The 19,078-nt window shown below is 42.1% G+C and overlaps 2 protein-coding genes and 1 long non-coding RNA gene across 3 annotated transcripts in view; all 3 read right to left on the bottom strand.

Moving 5' to 3' along the window:
* Positions 1-1,160, bottom strand: LOC109465089. The gene is made up of 3 exons (XR_002139934.1): positions 836-1,160; positions 348-413; positions 1-16 (listed from the first exon to the last, which is right to left on the bottom strand). It is a non-coding gene; the product is annotated as an uncharacterized LOC109465089 (long non-coding RNA).
* The window catches only part of LOC109465071 (putative insulin-like peptide receptor), a 32,715-nt gene extending 29,111 nt beyond the window's left edge, over positions 1-3,604 (bottom strand). Inside the window, exons 1-3 of the mRNA XM_019762211.1 lie at positions 3,454-3,604; positions 2,274-2,489; positions 1,453-1,634 (exon numbers count right to left, since the gene is read on the bottom strand). Coding sequence (XP_019617770.1) covers positions 1,453-1,634; positions 2,274-2,489; positions 3,454-3,604 — 549 coding nt within the window. The remainder of the gene's footprint in view (positions 1-1,452; positions 1,635-2,273; positions 2,490-3,453) is intronic.
* A 445-nt stretch (positions 3,605-4,049) lies between these two features.
* Positions 4,050-18,625, bottom strand: LOC109465070 (CUB and sushi domain-containing protein 3-like). Its single transcript, XM_019762210.1, has 6 exons — positions 18,336-18,625; positions 17,745-17,872; positions 7,217-7,516; positions 5,441-5,788; positions 4,183-4,353; positions 4,050-4,057 (listed from the first exon to the last, which is right to left on the bottom strand). Exons 1-6 carry the CDS (start codon positions 18,623-18,625, stop codon positions 4,050-4,052), a joined length of 1,245 nt encoding a protein of 414 aa, XP_019617769.1.
* Between the last annotated feature and the right edge of the window lie 453 nt (positions 18,626-19,078).

The raw sequence follows: 19,078 nt of genomic DNA, 5'->3' as shown, positions 1-19,078 counted from the left end.
AGACAGGATGGTGTGCCTGCACCAAAGAAAAGAAGGAGAAATGTACAAATGTAGTTATCTAGAAATGATGTTAACAAATTACGGAGTAGAAACAATGTTTAGCATTACTAAGTATTATATACATGTACTTGTGGCATTTCTGTGAACACAATAGCACTGTATGGTTACAAATGTAAACAGTTGACAGGTAGAATTTATAGTTAGATCTTTTCATGCAGCAGTACCAAAACAAAGCGTGGACAATTGTTTTGCTCAACTGTACTGACTATTGCTGTATGATGCACACTGTAAAGAACTATATATATTATAATTTTAACGTTACATGTGTAAAATTGGCATTTACTCACGTTTTGCAAACTGAAGTCTCCCTCGTTAATATTGGCAACAGCAGTACAGGGTTCCCTTTAACTAGTCTAAGTTAAGAAAACATTCACAAAATTATATACTAGTACATGAGTGATACTACTTGGGGAGGGGGGCTATTTTTCTTTTATATGCACCAACCGATCTGTCCCATGCTTATGTCGGCCCAAAACGAGGAAAATTGAGGAAACAAGTGCAGTGGAGTTTTTGAACAGGTATGGAAATACATGCAACCCAAACAACAGTTATGTAACACGTGTGAACACACTGCCGATGCTAATGAGTCGAACGTGTAAATATGGTGTAACATGCATCTAAACATTTGACGCCCCATATTGCTAATAAGAAAGTGTCAGGCTAACGCCAGTTTTCCAGCTCTAAGAGACACATAATTTGTGGTTTGAAAACCACCAGAGTTTGCTCCTGAAAACTTGTAGTCATACTGAAATATCAAGAAGTAAACGTTACTTACGTTGGCTCTTTAATACACATCCGAAGAGAGACCAGCCAGTTTTCTTCGTAATTTCTGCATTCTCGCGGCTTAGAGGTGCTAAAGACTCAACCAATTCTCGCAAGACTCTGTTCGCTACCCTGTAGCAACGTTGTTCCCATTGCAAATGGTTGCATGTGACTATACGTCATGATTTGTGGTGTCAAAGGCCAAAAGTCACAGTGCGCTAGCGGGAGCACGGTATTTTCCCATATATGCAAATGAGCAGGTTAATTTTCCCATATATGCAAATGAGGTTAGGCGCGGAGCGGCGCGTTCGAACTAAATGTTCCACTCGAAACAGGCGTGTTCAGTCTGAAATGGGTTTAAAAATCGGGTATTTCTTCTTGTCTTCTTTTCTTCACCAAAAAATAGAAAAAGTTCAAAATGTATGGTTTTTGTATGTAATGTGGACACAGAGGTTCACACATCAGTTTGCAAAACAATTGAGCTGGTAGCATGTTGATAATTTCTAAAAATTAGCAAAAAACTGTTCTGGGGTCCGCGCGGACCCCAGGTGTACAGATTAATCAGTCCGGGAAGGTGTACTGTTGAGGGTTAAAGTTACATGGCTATAAACGGAGGGTATATACATTTACCTTCCTGCACTTGAGTAAGAAGTTCTTGAGGTCTCCATACGGCATGTACTCCGTCACCAGGTAGGGAGGGTGGGACAGTGTGCAACAGCCCACAAGACCGAGCAGGTTGATGTGGCCCCTCAGGGTGATGGTGGTGTCGACCTCTTGTATAAAATTCTGTATCTCCTCTTCTCTCGCGTTCTCTGCAAATTTAACAAAAACCTTTCATTGTTGAAGCTTCACCGGTGTAATTGCTCAGGGAGTAGAGTGCTTGTTTTGCATTTGGGCCAGATCATACCAAAGGCTAACTTTCTCTGCTTAAGTGCTGTGTGCCATGCTTTCAGCCATTATTCAATTCAATTCAATTCTTTATTAAGATATCAAACATAACAGACAAACATGACATACAATGTTGCCTGAATGGCGTCGATATTTACAAGATAAAATGTCAAAAAATTATATATTTACAACAACTATAAAAACAGTACAGTAGGTGTACAACCCAGATATTTACAAGGTCCATTATCTTGTGCCAGGCACTATCTGTACAGTCCGGTTATAGAGTCTAATTGACTGGCGAAGGAAATAGTTCTGTAGTCGTTTTGTTCTGGCGGGGGGATAGAGATAGTGTTTTTGTTCCTGAGTGAACGACCGGTAGCTGTAGATCTGGAGAGAGGGACAAGGTCATGTAGGGGGTGGTCTTCTCGTAGCATCTGTGTGAAGAGTTTGACGGCAGCATCCTCGCGCCTTGACTTGAAGACGTGTGGCAAAATAAATCAACGAAGCTCCTAGCGTTAGTGAAGATATGGTATTAGCTTAATAACCAGCTGACGTTGACTTACCACGGACAGTTTTGGCCACCACTGTTTGTTCCGTGAGAAGACCATCAACAGCTCTCTTTAAAGTCGCAAGGAAGGCGATGCCGAAGGCCCCTCTGCCGATCTGTTCATTCAGTAGCAGATCATCCGGGTTTACCTCGTACTCTAGGAACTGTGGCCGAGCCGGCACAGGCGGGGGAAGTGAAGGTGGTGGTTCGTACAAATTTGTTAATTTTGCATCTGGGATTAAAAGCAGTGAAACAACATCATCAGTGTCTTCAATAGGCCTCACGGTGTAATACAACAGTATTCATCATCAATATACCCACTTTTCTGTCTTATTGAATACAATACAAAACATATGCATTTGTATCAATAAAATAAAGAATAAGTGAAGTAAGTTAAGCTTTTAGCAACACAACTTCTAATTAATTGATTTATACGTGCTTCCTGTTTGTAATACATACATGTAGCATGACTATTTACACAATAGTTTTTGCGCATTGGTACCGAATAACAGAATGGAAAAACTGCAAGTATGTCATGATATCATATACCTAGAATATCTGGATGAAAGTCAAACTGGTTTAATTCATTGTCGTCACTTTGTCGCTTTCTGCCGCGCCGGTATCCCAGAATCCCCGCTACTACTCCCAGTAGTACCACAGATGGCACCACGGCAATCATCACCACGTGCACAGTGGACAGTCCCGCTGTTTCAGATGAATAAGATACTGGGATTACATAAAGTTAAAACATTTTGTTCCAACACAAAGAAATGTTCTCACCTAGAACTTTAGACGAGTCACTTAGGTCTTCCTCAGTAAAATGACCCAGTGAGATTTGCCACGTGGCTTCTCTTAATTGTGACGTCAACACTGGGTCAAAGGAATCCTATAAACAAGTCACACCTCAGAAAAACCACGTGCCAAAGTCTCACTTGGTTAGTCTATTGAAGAAGACCAGGGTGAAGGGTAAAAAGCTCTAGGATTTCTTTGTGTTGAATTATATGTTTGACTTTAAACATGAAACTAGTAGTAATTAGGAAAAGGTACGCATTATTTCTATATTAGGGAAACTCAGAGACACCATTTAAATACGTTGTATGTAACAGTCTGTCATAAATATTAGAACTATACTTCACTTTGGAAAAATCTGAAAACTTAACGAAACATAATCATGTGAAACAAAAGAAACAACCCACGGGCGCATGTAGGATGAGTGCCGCTCCAGGTCTGGTCCGACTGGCAAGTTCGTTCTTCATCGCCGCTGATCTCGTATCCAGCGTCACAGTAATACGTAACGACGTCCCCATAAGAACTACCGCCGTAGATGTTGCCATTAGAAGGTGCCATCAGTTGTTGGCAGAGTTTTACTGTAACACAGTTAAAACGGCGTAAGGGCCATTAACTTTTTTTATTGTACAATGATGATAGCAAGTAGACTGTATATATGTTTGTAGCCAACATTGCAATATCTAAAGGAGCAAGACATAGTTGAAACGTATCGTACTGTATATTCCAAACTAATTATCAATCCCGTTACAATATCACGATATTAAAAGCTGCCACCTACTGGAGCAAATGGGCTGCACGCCGGACCAGCTCTGGTTGGTCTGGCAAGTTCTGTTTTCATAACCGATCAGTTCGTGGCCTTCGTTGCAGGAAAATGTGACTGTGTCTCCGTAAAGATGACCTTCTGTCCTGTTGCCGTTGGTTGGATGCGGTAGCTCTGGGCAGGGTTTTCCTAATAGAGGGCGTAGGATGCTAGGTAGTTTTAGTTAGAAAAGGCTACTTGCAGTCACTGTGCTGCAGAGGGCACAAAGACATCAACTAAGCACACCAAACCAAACAGAAATGACTGAACTACTTTAATTGGGAAAAAAAGAAAACTCAACGAAACATAATCATGTGAAATAAAAGAAACAACCCACGGGCGCATGTAGGCTGAGTGCCGCTCCAGGTCTGGTCCGACTGGCAAGTTCGTTCTTTATCGCCGCTGATCTCGTATCCAGCGTCACAGTAATACGTAACGACGTTCCCATAAGAACTACCGCCGCTGATGTTGCCGTTAGAAGGTGCCATCAGTTGTTGGCAGAGTTTTCCTGTAACACAGGCGTCAGGGCAATGAACATATTTTATTGTACAATGATGATAGCAACAAATTTCTACTAGAATATGTAAATTGATTTTCATGACAGGGTACTTGCAGATCTAGATATTTTTGTCACCATCATTGCATCATTACAAATCAGGAGCAGGACATAGTTACAACGTATTGTACTGTATATTGCAAACTGATTATCAATTTGTCGGTGAAGGTTAGACATCCAGGTAATAAGATACGCCAAAAAGCAGTTAATCAAGCAACTGGATATGATTTTGGAAACGGTCAGACGTTTCAGGTATACCCTTCTTCAGTGACTCTAAGAGACCAGAGGGAAATTTTGTTTCCTTTTCAAGACATCATCCTTGTCTGGACGTCTGACCGTTTCCAAAATCATATCCATTTGCTTGAGTAACTGCTTTTTGATTATCAATTCCAATACACAATTATAAATCATAATGTTAAAAGCTGCCACCTACTGGAGCAAATAGGCTGTGCACCGGACCAGCTCTGGTTGGTATGGCAAGTTCTGTTCTCAGAGCCGACCAGTTCGTAGCCTTCATTACAGGAAAAGGTGACTGTGTCTCCATAAAGATGACCTCCTGTCATGTTGCCGTTGGTTGGAACAGGTAACTCTGGGCAGGCTAATTGTAAAGATAACACAAGATATATAGTACCTCTAGGTAGGAAATGGTACAATCACAATGAGAGAAAACCGGTTCTTCCTTGCAGTTCTAGAAAAGGCTGCTAAGGGGACCAAGCTTGAACGACATTTTTCCAGAAGACAAAGAAATTCGTGACCCTAGCATGTCCAGATCAAGAGATATCAGAACCGAAAAGCCATGTACTCATAACCAACCTACCAAATATCAAGACAATCCATGTATACCTTTTGGAGTTATTGGTGACACAGGCGGACGAACACACACACACACACACACACACACACACGCGCGCGCGCGCGCACACACACACACACACACGCACACACACACACACACACACACGCACACACACACACACACACACACAATCGCTACCGAAAAGATCATCTTAATGGCGAATGTATGATACATGATACTTACCAACACAGCTGGCAGTAACCGACCAGACGACTTGCCACCGATTCCCGTCCCACAGTAACCACGGTGACCTGATCAGATCAGGTGTCACGGCGCAGTTCGGGACATAAGCGAAGCCGCTGCGTTCTCCGATCGTGGGGCCCACCCACCATTGCTTGAAGTCTTCGACAAAGTGAAGAAAATCTTGGCTGTTTGTGTCACTAACGTAGACAGGTCTGCCACCACTGGTCTGGTCTGTTCTGGTGTAGGTCGTCATGGCGGAGGGTAAGTAGTGGCCGTGAAGACGGACCCTCGCACAGTTTGTAGCGCCCCCTGCCGATTGTGCAACTACCACGTCAGCTGGGACGTCATCTGGAACGAACAAGAATAAAAATGCAGACTTTATCACTTTATCTAAGCTTAAACGTAATGTTGTAAATTTCTATATGTGACTGGTGTATTCTTGCAAAGACATATATTATACAGCAAATTGAAAGCTTTTTTGCAGTCTAGAGGCTGAATTAAGCAGCTTTTACAATTACTAGTGTACACACAAATAAATATGTATTGCTCAGCATATGCATAACATCGCTCATGCACTAAACTAATACAGATTTTATGTTAAAATTTACAACAATTACATTGATGTAACTTAACAATAATAGTATAATGTTACATAGACATACAGAAAAGATAAAACGTATAACATATGTTCTTTTAGATTAAGAATATATAGCATATCATATATTCATATATTCAACCAGGATTTAAAATGAAAAGAAATTGATATCTTACGGGTTTATCGTAAAAGTTAGTTTTGGAACAACCTTACCATTTCGTCGTTTCATGTTTCTCTATGTTATGAAAACAAGCTAAATTTTACATATTATCATATAGCCAGGTTGCGTTGACCAATCAGAAGCCCCTATTCCATATTGATTATGACGCCATAATGTCACAGTTAGCATGATATAAGTATTGCCAGGTGTGTTTTATTCTCACAAGTGTGCTTTGTTGCACAATAAAGCACGGCCCGGAGCAAACCATTTGCAGGGGAGTTAACTCTTTTTGCTGACATTTTTAGCACGTTTCCTTGTTGAATAGAAATGTTTACCGTCTTGTCATCACCCAATTTATTTAGCAATACATAACAAAATAAAGACCATGTCAATACATGTGAATTTTGAGCGAAAGAAAAGAAAACATATTTTGCGCCACCCCCTAGTAAGTACATTTCTGTATTGAAACATCCAAATGACCTCAGATGACTTCAAACGGAAGCTTGTTCTATTCTTTTGGCCATAACGATTCTGTTCCGAAGTTCCGGTGAACTCAAATGAACTCTGATAGAACAAGTAAAATCACACTAAAGGGAATACAATTTTAGACAAGGGTGTGTCAGAATTTGTCATAGAAGAACTGATTGAGGCCAATTTAGACTCAATATGTGGGTCCCTGGAATCGAGAAAGATGCACAGGAACAGTGGCTAGCGGACGGGAGGATAGAGGAGTGACTGTAATGGTTTGTTATATAATTTAGATATATGTGTTATACAGGAATGTGTTACTCTCTACTGTTTAAGTTTTGATAGGTTATATGATAATAGCATTAATGGCCCGCCCTTTCTCGGTGAATATGGTGTGATAAAGCCTTGGCATTTGCTATAACCACCGAATAAAGCCATCGAGTGAGCGACAGCGAATACACCATATTCACATCGGGGCGGGTCATTAACCCTAAATCAGGCGTTGTCGGTTTCCATTTGCATGTGGTCATCAAATACGGTAGGTTTTACGAACCAGAGCAGGCGATCTTCACATCCGGGTTCTCTATCCACTCCTGGCCGGTCAACACAAGGAACGTCCCGTTGATCTGGTCAGCGTAGAGGGCGGAGTCCTTGACTTGCAAGGCCCTGCTGAGTTCGAACTGCTGTCCGACGTGCCACTCCATGGTAGGCTTGTTGTAATACAGGTCGGTGCAGGTGGCGCTGCTGTAGTACACGGGCCGGTCACCGCGGGTGTCTCCCGTCATGGTGTAGGACGCCATCTTGTCGTCCTTCAGAGTGTTGGAGCCGCTATACAGGACAACCGTGGGGCATCCTGACACAGACAGATAGTAGCAAAATAAGTGAAGTGACAGGTTAATGAGTTACCATAAAATTGGCCTGATCTGCATTACGTATACATTTTTGGACATGTATCCAAGGTATCCCCATACCGAATTTCAGCTCATTCGGATTTAATACTAACTACAGGGCTCCAGATCCCAATTTTTTTCCTGAAAATGGTCAGAAAACCCAAATAAAACAATGCTTTCAAAGGCCTGTTTCTATAAAATGAAAAAAAAATTGTCTGGGGTTATTCTACCTTCATGACAAATTTTAGCTCATACTGCACAACACAGAAACGAATATGTTACAAATGCAAAAGCACCGCACTGTCTTGTTTGAAAAGCAGTAGAGGAGAGAAGGATGAAATACTGCAAATTCAGTTTTGTTCGGACGCGTTAGTATTTGTAAAGACATTTTTGCAGTGTTTTAAGTTCGCTCTTGAAATTAAGCATGATAGTACATTTACAGTGGCATCAGAGCGTTTATTCTCTGTTACACTGTGCCTCTTATTGTTGGCATTGCAAGCTCACTGACAAAATAGTACGCAACTGTGCATAGCGGCCACTGGCCAGTATGCCTCTAAAGATGCACGTCCTCTCCTATTGTCTTGTCTAATTACCTTCGCTATGAATGATATGTTTTTAATGGCGTTCGTGTGTGTGTAATTGTGCAATTGTGTGTGTGTGTGTGTGTGTGTGTGTGTGTGTGTGTGTGTGTGTGTGTGTGTGTGTGTGTGTTTGTAAGCAGCCAATAAGATATGTTGCCAACTTCAAATATCTGGGGTCCATGATGGCCTCTAGCAGTCATGACATGGCCAAGAGGAAATCACTTGCATGGACAGCTTTTTGGAAGCTTTCCATGCAGCTGGAGATGATCTGGAGAAGTCCACCAATCTCCACACTAAACTCAAGCTTTTCAACACCACCTGCGTGACAATACTGTTATATGGCTGTAAATCCTGTGTCATGGAAAATAAGCTAAACGCGTTCACCACACCATGCTATAGGGTCGTGCTTAACATCAAACGCCTAGTAGTCCATGGGCCAGACAAGATTTTGTTACCAAATCAAGGGACAAAACGCGAATGCCTTCATGCGATAGTCCTCCCCACAAGCTTTTTGAAAATGTATGATAACCATGTTGAGTGCCCAGCTTTGACCTTGTTATCTGACCTTGAACTTTGACCCTATGGGGACCATTTCCTTTCCTACTTATAATGCAAAGGGGAGTGTCAAATAATCAAATATCGATATTTTCCAACGTTACTTGGTGGCCAGATAAAACTGGAACAAAGAATTACAAAAATGTCAATTTTGTTCCGATGTGTCATTTCTAAGAGAAGTTATGAGCTTTTGAAATTCGATTTTTCGGTAAAAATTGGTAAAAAAATGGAATGTTTACTTTTCAAAACCTGTCAAATATACAGATTGCTGGTTCATGAATTCATCTGATTTGTTACACTTTTCCCTACATTTTAAGCTTTAAATCGTATACGTAAAAATCCAGGCCTTCTGTGGGGAAACCGTTGCTAGGGCCGTTGCTAAGGAGGCACTGGGCTGCTTTCCCAGTAAAATGTAGTGCATATCATAAGTAAAATGTGAAGAAAATTTTTATCGGTGGAAAATTGTTCATTTTCAGGGCCTCAGAAATTCATATCATGTTTCCATGGTAACCGTTGCTAAGGAAAATACATCTCCCTAGCAACGAAGAGGATAATACTTTCATACGGTTTCATAAATGGCAATAGAGGGATACCTGTGGGGGAATGTCTGTTTCCTGACGATGTTGAGTGAAGTATCTGAGTGTAGATATGAGGGAAGCTCATTTTGTTTGCAATTTTTCGCATTATTTGGGTGTTTTTAGCTAAAAATGTAGATTTCTGACACCTGTGCCATGATAAAATGAAGCACTTTTTCTGAAATTCGGTACAAACATGTAAGTTATCAACTGCCACGAATCTCTGCCTATTAAATGCTGATGACTTCGTTTTTCTGAATAAATGAATGGTATTTTGTGTTTTTTCTATCCAAAAATGCACATTTTGGTTCATATGATAATGTCTACAGAAACAATGGTGAAGCATTTCACAAAGTAAGCCACACTATTATATACAACAATATAAAGAAACGTTGCAAATGTAACTTACTTTAAGACTTAGCCACAAAACAAACCATACTTTGACGCTAATCAGTTTAAATCATCATCAAAACCTGGCAAAGGTTAATGGTAAACAATAAATGAATACTTGTAGGACCTATTAGTTATTTCTTATTCCAAGTGAATCACTTGTAAGGTTCATCGCTGAGGAATGGAAGAAAGGCAAGTACAAGAACAAAAGAAAACTACACAGCAAGGTGCTTTTCGTTGCATGTGAGGAAGAGTGTCACAAGATTACATCAGAGAATATTGACATCGTCCCTGAGTTCAACTCAGGAAGAAGCTGACACTCGAATAATCTTTCATGCCGCCTATATGCAGCAAGGATTGATGTCACTTGTTCCCGGCCGGGAAGAGTACATATGACAAGTGAAAAGGTCACCTGACAGCTCCCATTCTGTCCCTAGGAGTTTGAACATGTCTCGGAAGTCTTTGTTTTCTTTAACAAGTCGAAGAGCTGGCACATGTTCCACCATGTAATACGGGGCGCGCATTCCCGATTGTATGCGCCATGCCTCTCCGGTACCAGTGCGCCCACTTCGGCGTCAAATGTGATTTCAACTACAGCAAAAAAAAGTAATTTCTCAGACAAGCATCCTTCACCCAAATCACGAAATCGACAGGACACGTAACCAAAGTCTGGAGACCCTGCGAGCTCACAACCCGATCGTGAGCAACAAACCTGTTCAGTACAAGTGTGCCTACTCCGACAGTGTGCTGTTACCCTGCTGACAAAAAGACGCCGTGACCTCACCGTGAAAACACCGAGAGGTACCCCTCCGGTTGCCGGCAGTCCACCGAGACACATTTGTTACGTCACAGGCCAGATGAACAGAATAAAGGTGTGTACTTCGTAAACCCGGGTAAAATGTGTGACGTCACAGATCAAATGATCACAACAAAAGCGTGAATTCTGCACTACTGGTCAGTTCAAGGTCAGACATCATTAGAGAATCTGCCGGGTACCTGCCGGTTGCCTGCCGGAAACAGACCAAAAAGGGTGACAAAATTAAACAAAATGCTACTGAAGGAAACTTTTAATTATGACAACGACAGCCCATGCCCAACCGACTCCTGAGCCCGACAGGGACCGGCCGGGGCTACATCCCCGACGGGCACCGGCGGGCAGGTCAATGCCTACTGTAGTTTTGTGGTAGGCATTATACGCGAGGCTAGCGGGTGGGACCGTAGGCGTCTTTTTAGACCGTTTGACTTTGCTTTTGTACCGATAGGCACTTAGAGTCAACTGCCTTGAGGGTGTGTACTTTATGTAAAAGGCTTTCTAACTACGCGTAGCTGTTGTAGTTGTGTACTCTCCAAGCAGAGGCTTGGATTTGGGGTTATTTTAGTGTGTTGTTAGGCTTTTTTTATCGGGGTTTCTCTTTTGCACACTTAGGGTTCACAAAGAGAAACCCAGATAAAAAAGCCTAAAAACATGCCAAAAATAACCCCAAACCCAAACCTCTGCTTGGAGAGTAGTAGTTGTATAGTAAGCGTATTACGCCTTGCCTTGGCGAGGCTACGGGTGGTACCATTTCTTTCCACGGTCGGACTTCGCTTCCGTGCCGATGGGCACTTAAAGTCCATCGCCTTGAAAAAAGGTATTTATATGAAATGCTCTCTAACTACCAGTAGTTGATGTAGTTGTGTAATTAACGTATATCGCCTTACCGTGGTGAGGCCAGCGGGTCGGACCATCGTTTTTCACGGTCTGATTTCGCTTCTGTACCGACAGGCACTTTGAATACACAGCCTTGAGGACAGGTATTTTACAACAAAAGCTTCCTAACTACTGGTAGTTGCTGTAGTTGTCGTATTTCGCCTCGACTTGCAGACGCTAGCGGGTCGGACCGTCTCTTTTCAGGGGTCCACCGCCTTGATAAACGATATTTACAAGAAAGGCACTCTCTCTAACTACCCGTAGTTGCTGTAGTTGTCATATTTCGTCTTGCTTCGGAGCGGCTAGCGGGTGGGATTGCTTTTTCTACGGTCGGACCTCGCTTATGTGCCGATAGAGTCTACCACCAAAGTCCGTTGACAGGGCAGTGTCTATTTACGGGCCTGCGTCGCTGAATGTCTGTGCAAGCACACATTTAGAAAACGACGACCTTGCCGTTCCCTCCTGGCTAAAGGTATACATATACAGTATTGAACAGGCGTCTTCCGGGTTCAATGTAGTCGGTCATACGCTAACTTGTGTTATCTACCGGCTATTAATCCAACATGTCACAATCCCGCGTGATTGGGGCATGTTGTTTAGTCGGCTGGTGTTCGGGAGCAGTCTGACTATAGTCTCCAAGTAGATGTTTGGGGTTTTTTTTTGGTGTGTTTTCAACTTTTTTATCGGGGTTTCTAGTTTGCACTGAATCCCCCCTCCCCTCCACAAAAAAATCCCGGGGCAAAAAAGAAACCCCGACAAAGAAAGTTTAAAAACACGCCAAATTACTTTAACCCCAAACCTCTGCTTGGAGAGTAGTCTGACCAGATCAATTGATTTTCCAACCGAGGACATTATGTCTGATTAAATCGCTTTACGGTTGCCGGCCGTCCAACATCCAGTCGGCCCCCGAAGGGGTGTGGTCATATCAAAGATGTGTGGGGAGGGAGAGAGAGAGAGAGATAGAATACGCCCTATATATGTGATCACGTGACCGATTATGTGGAGTCAATATGGTTGTGTAAAAGGGCGTGTTGTTCCACTTCAAGTGGTACATGCATGGAGGTAGAAAAACAACATGGTACAAGTAATAAACATGGGGAAGCCAGCTTTCAGTGAGCAAATCATAACCACCAGACCAGCTGCCGCGGCGTTGTGTAAGTTACTAAAACCAAGGACATAACATTGCCAAAAGTTTGCTACAGGAATACAATTGTTTCAGACGTTATACTAGTAATATGGATGTCGGTCGGACAAGTTCATATAGCAGTGCGTGACGAGCTAAAGATTGTAAATTATGACTCAAAATCAACTAACGCGTTGTATCCATATGCATGTATCACATTCTGGGAAGCAGGTACATTTTGTGACTGGTTAATGTCGATCTGAATAAATTTTCAAGTCTCAAGGTTCGCCTCTTTAACTTAAGATGACAGCCATAAGACCACTAGGTTTGAACCAGGAGACCATAAGGTTTCCTCAAGGCGGTGGACTCTACGTGTCTTTTGGCACAGAAGTGAACTCAGGCTCTGAAAAGAGACGGTCCCACCCTCTAGCCTCGCCAAGGCAAGACCCAATACTCCAACTTCACAAACGTAGTTAGAAAGCATTTTTATATGATATACAATTCCTTAAGACGGTGGACTCTAGGTGCCTATTGGCACAGAAGCAATCTCAGACCGTAAAAAAAGATGATATCACCAGCTAGCCTTGCCAACTCAAGGCGTGATACGCCAACTACACAACTACAGCGACTACGCGTAGTATGAAAGCCTTTCCTATAATATTACCTTTCCTCAAGACTGTTGACTCTAAGTGCCTATCGACAGGAAAGCGGTCAAACCGTGAAAAAAGACGGCCCCACCCGCTAACCTCGCCAACTACAGCAACTACGTGTAGTTAGGACTCTAGGTGCCTGTCGGCACAACAGTTAACTCAGGCCGTGAAAAGAGACGGTCCCGCCCGCTAGCCTGCTCAGAGACTGTGTCCCACATGTAATGAGAATATTGAAGATGAATTTCACTTTGTTATGACCTGTCCCACCTATAGAAAAGAAAGAGATTCATTGTTACAGACTATTACCACTAAGACAAAGTTCACCCAATCTAGTACACAGTACGATACATTCTATGAATTATTGTCATGTCCTACTACCATATCTGCTTACGTAGGTCAATTTCTGTACACCTTATTCATAAGCGAGACCAAATCATCATTTCATGAACATATTGTGACTCATATACTGTATAGATAGTAGTTTGTAGAAAGAAATGTAATAAGATAGTTTAGTTTTGTAGTATTGTTGTATTACTGCAAAACATTGTACCATGTACAATTGTCGAGCAATAAAGTTCATTTATTCAATTCATTCATTCATTCAATTCAATTCAACTACAGCAACTACACGTACTTAGGAAGCCTTTATCTTTATAATATAGTTTTCCTCAAGGCGGCCGATTCTAAGTGTCTATCCGCAAAGACATGAAGTCAGGCCGTGAAAAGACGATCCCGCCTGCTAGCCTCACCAAGGCAAGGCCTAAAACCCTAACTACAAAACTACAGCATCGGGTAAATGTTAACATAAGCTTTTCTTTCTTACTATATTTCCCGCCATTTTCCCTTATCTATGATGTCATTTTACGTCATTTAGACGTTGTTTGCGGTTGCTTAAGACGTAATAAAATCCAACAAGATATCAACACTCAATCGGACACTCCATCTTTAAACGTTTTGCCCACAGGTATCCCTCTATTGCCATTTATGAAACCGTATAAAAGTGCTCATAATAAATTTCACCATTGTTTCTTTAGACATTATCATATGAACCAAAATGTGCATTTTTGGATAGAAAAACACAAAATACCATTTATTTATTCAGAAAAACGAAGTCATCAGCATTTATTAGGCAGTGATTCGTTGCAGTTGTTAACTTACATGTTTGTACCGAATTTCAGCAAAAGTGCTTCATTTATCATGGCACTGGTGTCAGAAATCTACATTTTTAGCTAAAAACACCCAAATAATGCGAAAAATTGCAAACAAAATGAGCTTCCCTCATATTTACACTCAGATACTTCACTCAACATCGTCAGGAAACAAGCATTCCCCCACAGGTATCCCTCTATTGCCATTTATGAAACCGTATGAAAGTATTATCCTCTTCGTTGCTAGGGAGATGTATTTTCCTTAGCAACGGTTACCATGGAAACATGATATGAATTTCTGAGGCCCTGAAAATGAACAATTTTCCACCGATAAAAATTTTCTTCACATTTTACGTATGATATGCACTACATTTTACTGGGAAAGCAAGGTCAAGGTCAGATAACAAGGTCAGATAACAAGGTCAAAGCTGCCACGCTGCAAAGGTTATCATGCATAATGATTAACTAGAGGACCCAACCTTTTTTAAAAAAACATTGTCATCCTTTGTCCCTCTGTTTGGTAACAAATTGTCGGGGAGCTGGCCCATGGACTATAGACCATGTAAGCAACGCCTGGATCTAAAAGTTGACGAACACTCGACCCCTTATCATCATGGTAAGGCAGCGTCAACTTCGATTCCTGGGGCATATACTTAAAATGCCTTTGTGGGACCATGCCGGACATATGCCCTGTATGTACCGACGCACAACAAAAGTGAACGAATAGATAAGGTTGTTGTGAGCATTTGGGTTTAATTTTAAGTCTAGAAATCACAAATCCCCGCTCGTTTTCCGAATTTCTTGACCGAACCCATTGTTTACTATATGTACGTTATACGTCGCTAGCTACGCTCGCATGAAAATTACGTAATATACTGACTTCATTCGTACAAAACCTGCATAGGGACGTGAAAATAACAGGTAGCTATATACATTCTTGTGGTTAAACATTTAGCGAAAGTTTGGAGGTTGTTCCGGAAATTTCACGATCGCAAGTCGACATTGGCCTTAGATATCGTCGCACGTGAATCGTCAAGTAACTTCTGTTCTTTCGAAGATTATCCTCTACTTTCTCCGGTAATATTTCAGTTTAGCTGGATTAACTTCCACAGAAACGTAAAAATGTTGAACTGAGATTCTAGCGGGACGAACTTTACCGCAAAAGTGACGGCTGCGAGTAGTAGAGATTTAACGCGGATAAGTCATCAAAACGTCAGTTTAAACATGACGATCAAAGTAACCGGTATACGTTTATAATACCGTAAACCGGACGTTCTAACCCTGAAGTCAACACTTTTATTCTTTACTTATTACCTCCACAAGTTGGTGGAACACCACTCCAAGTCCCGTTCGGCTGGCAAGTTATATTGGCAGTCCCCCACAGCAGCCAATACCCGTCCAAACAGGTGTACCTGACTGTCTGTCCTGATGTAAAGTTAATGTTGTTATCCCTGATGCCATTGGCGGGCACACCAGGGTCCCAGCATTGACCTGCAAAAATATATATTACATATATATTACAAACAATGAAAGTTTAACTGAAATGAGGTGGCTCTTTCTTTCTTTCTGCGATTTCAAGAATTCATTATTTTTTTGTTTGTGTGATAATTCAGCAGGGAAATTATGTTAATAGCACTTCAAAAATTCAATTTCAGTCATACGAGTACGATTGCAAGTAACATGCAAATGATATGCGTGATGCTATAGTGATGAGTCCCGGCGTACAATCATGGCGTCGCCTATAGACTTAGACGCGGGCCCGTAAACCCTTAACTCCACGGGAAATACTGTGTAGCTAGCATGACCCTAGGCCTAGCACGTCCAGGTCACGAGATAACAAATCGGAAGTTCCATAACAATCTGCAGCACCATAACAAGCCGCTAGAAGGTCCAAAATCTAATGGTTTTCGAGGTCTCATCAAGACGTACCTAGCTACCAAGTTCATGACTATCCATGCAAAGCTTCTTGATTTATCGTGATCAATTACATACATACATACATACATACATACATACATACATACATACATACATACATACATACGTTAAAATCAGTTATTCCTTAGCAAACAACTAGATATGATTTTGGAACTAGTCAGACGGTTCAGGTAGCAGTGTAGCACCCACTACCTTTCGTCAGTGACTTAAAGACCAGAGGAGAAATGCAGATTAATAAGCACTAGAGTAGAACTTCTAGGAGCTACCAGCACCAAGAACAGACAACACTTAAGCTCCTGGTCTGAAACAACAGGAGCTTTTGACTAATTTGCATCATTATTCAACAATTTTGAACTGCAATTTCCAACAAAAGAAATTGGACTCGCCCAACTCCAATGATTTTTCAAGGAATAAGCATTCCACGGCTTTCGTGACGTTACGCAAATAACACAGCTCAGAAAAATGCTTACCACGCACGGTATCAAGACCTGTTTTAGACCAACAAGAACCCTCCGGAATATACCCAAGGACAAAACACTAAAAGAAAGTAAATGTGAGGTCATGTACCATTATAAGATACAGTGTCAAGGACAGAACTCCAAGGGCCCAGTAAGGAAACATATATTGGAAAGACTGAAAGATCCTTCAAGGCTACTAGTAGGTTCTTAGAACTAGCTCGACTACTTCGGAAGTCTCACAACATATACACATTGAATCGTCTGGACATTCAGTCTCATTTGATAAAGTTAGAATCTTGGACACAGAATCGGACTTTTTTGGACGTGGGATTAAAGAGGCCATCTACATCAGGTATTACAACCATCCCTCAACAGAGACGGGGGGCACCACAGACTTTCTGCAACCTATAATCCACTACTCACGGAGTCACGTATTATCTGCGTGACGTCACGGAAGCGGTGAATTGCTCATTCTTTCACAAAGACTTGAATTTTACAGTCGAAAATTTGTATGAGTACAAATTCTTGTGTCAAACTTGTTTCGCAATGACTTCTATTCTACCAACACAGGTTGTTTCAATCGTCTCATACACTCGCACAACAATGATACCGGGGAACCCGACTACTGGCCTCCCTATCTTTGCTGCCCATTTAATGCACAACCATCCACAACTTCTCAAGACATAAAAAGCTATATGCCACTACACAACGAGCCCTTGCATGACCAGCATAAACGTTTTAAAAACTGCGAATCTGCTGCAGAACCGAAAACAGCCACCACAATTGATATCGACCATTGCCCCCCCCCCCAAACACTAAAAAACCTACCCGATTACCAACTATTAACACAATCCAGTCAGGCCCTCTTAAGTTATGCTGACAACAAATATAGCGACCCAAACGACACCTCCCATGTTTTAAAGAGGTAAAAATTGAAAACCTAGCATGTCCAAGGCAAAAGATGCAAAAACCGAAAGAACAAAGTACCGTCGTCAGGGGACACAAACGACTTTGACCTTTGTCTTGCCAAAGCCTTCTTAACTTATGCTGACCACAAAACACAAAAAGAAATACACTCCTTACCAGACGTGTTGTGACTTGTGTAGGAGAAATTGAACCCCTGTCTTTCTACACTGTTGTCAGATGTAAACCTCAGGAACATCACGTTAGATGTGCTGCCGATAGGGCTGACTGACTGCGGACCCGTTAACCTGGAGATCCAAGAATAAATAGTAATTGAGCCAATTTTTGTCTCAATTGAGCCAATCTCAAAACACACAACACAATCGAAGCTTTCATAAGGATGTTTCGGGATATGTATTCATATACACAATAGATTGGTCATCATCGATCATTTTTATACCAACATTTCATGACCAGACATGGTGACGGCACACTCAAGTTACATCAGCTTATTTTATGCCGTCACCAACGCAGATACAGGACAAATACGGAACAGGACAATACTCATTTTCACCTGTCAGTTAAGTGAGGAAAGTCGTGTAAAGTGCCTTTCCCAAGGGCACAAGATCGGCGGCATGACAGGACTCGAACCCGGGACCTCTTGGTTCCGAGTTGAGCACTCTGCCCCTACGCCACACGACCCCACATATTGCTAGCTGCAGCATTGATATGAGCTAGTTCTTATCAATAGATTACAGTTTAGGGCCTTACTCCTGTAACACCGCCACACTTGCACTGGCTCCATCGTAGATGCGCAGAAAGTCATAACCTTGCTCAAGGTAGAAGCTGTGAAACGTGAGACGGATCAAGCTTCCTACCGGGACGGTGATCAGCCACTCGCAGTCCTGGTTGTCGCCATAGTTACCGGGGTAGTTCGGTGACGTGACAGGACCTCCGAAGGGAGCCGTCAGGTTGCCTCCACATCCGGAGACGCCCGGTAACAGGAACACGAGGAAGCACAGGGCGAGTGCCTCCAACCTGGGCGGGGATGATCCCGCCATGCTGCCTGAGAACAATAGAAAAGAAACGAAAATGAGTTTCTTGGCAGCTTCTATAGTTTTCTTGACTTTTTACGCTCAAAGATGCGGACCGTTGGGCAACCGATAAGTTACGAAATGTCATTGGTCCTCAAGGTCATCATAAGACTACTGGAAGACTTTGAAGATCAATGTAAGATCACTGAGATCACCGTGATTGTAAAACCTCGGAGATCGTTGAAATCTCACTGAAAGACCATTGAGTGATATGTCAAAGTTTTTTTGAACGCACAAAAGCCGCTCAAAGCAAAAGTTGGCAACACCGCATCGACCGCTGCAGTTCCTGTGCTTCTCGCATGGCGCAATACCAGGGGCTCGTTGTGTTCCGTGGACTTTCAAAATTGTCAAGCCCCCGTCACACATTCGCGCCCTTTCCCCGAATTTGTTCCCAGGTTTGGCTGACGTTCGGAAGCAGTA

This window comes from Branchiostoma belcheri, unplaced genomic scaffold (genome assembly GCF_001625305.1).
Source record: "Branchiostoma belcheri isolate BF01 breed outbred unplaced genomic scaffold, Haploidv18h27 scaffold147, whole genome shotgun sequence".
NCBI lineage: Eukaryota > Metazoa > Chordata > Leptocardii > Amphioxiformes > Branchiostomatidae > Branchiostoma > Branchiostoma belcheri.
The sequence above is the reverse complement of the archived record's forward strand: the minus strand, read 5'-3'. Positions and strand labels throughout refer to the sequence as shown.

Excerpts from the sequence above, each read along its gene's own strand:
- LOC109465070 (XM_019762210.1), bottom strand. The coding sequence starts at position 18,625 with ATGGCGGGATCATCCCCGCCCAGGTTGGAGGCACTCGCCCTGTGCTTC. Across the intron at positions 17,873-18,335 it reads AGTGTGGCGGTGTTACAGGA|GTTAACGGGTCCGCAGTCAG; the intron begins GTAAGGCCCTAA and ends TTGGATCTCCAG. Across the intron at positions 5,789-7,216 it reads TGTGAAGATCGCCTGCTCTG|ATGACGTCCCAGCTGACGTG; the intron begins GTTCGTAAAACC and ends TGTTCGTTCCAG.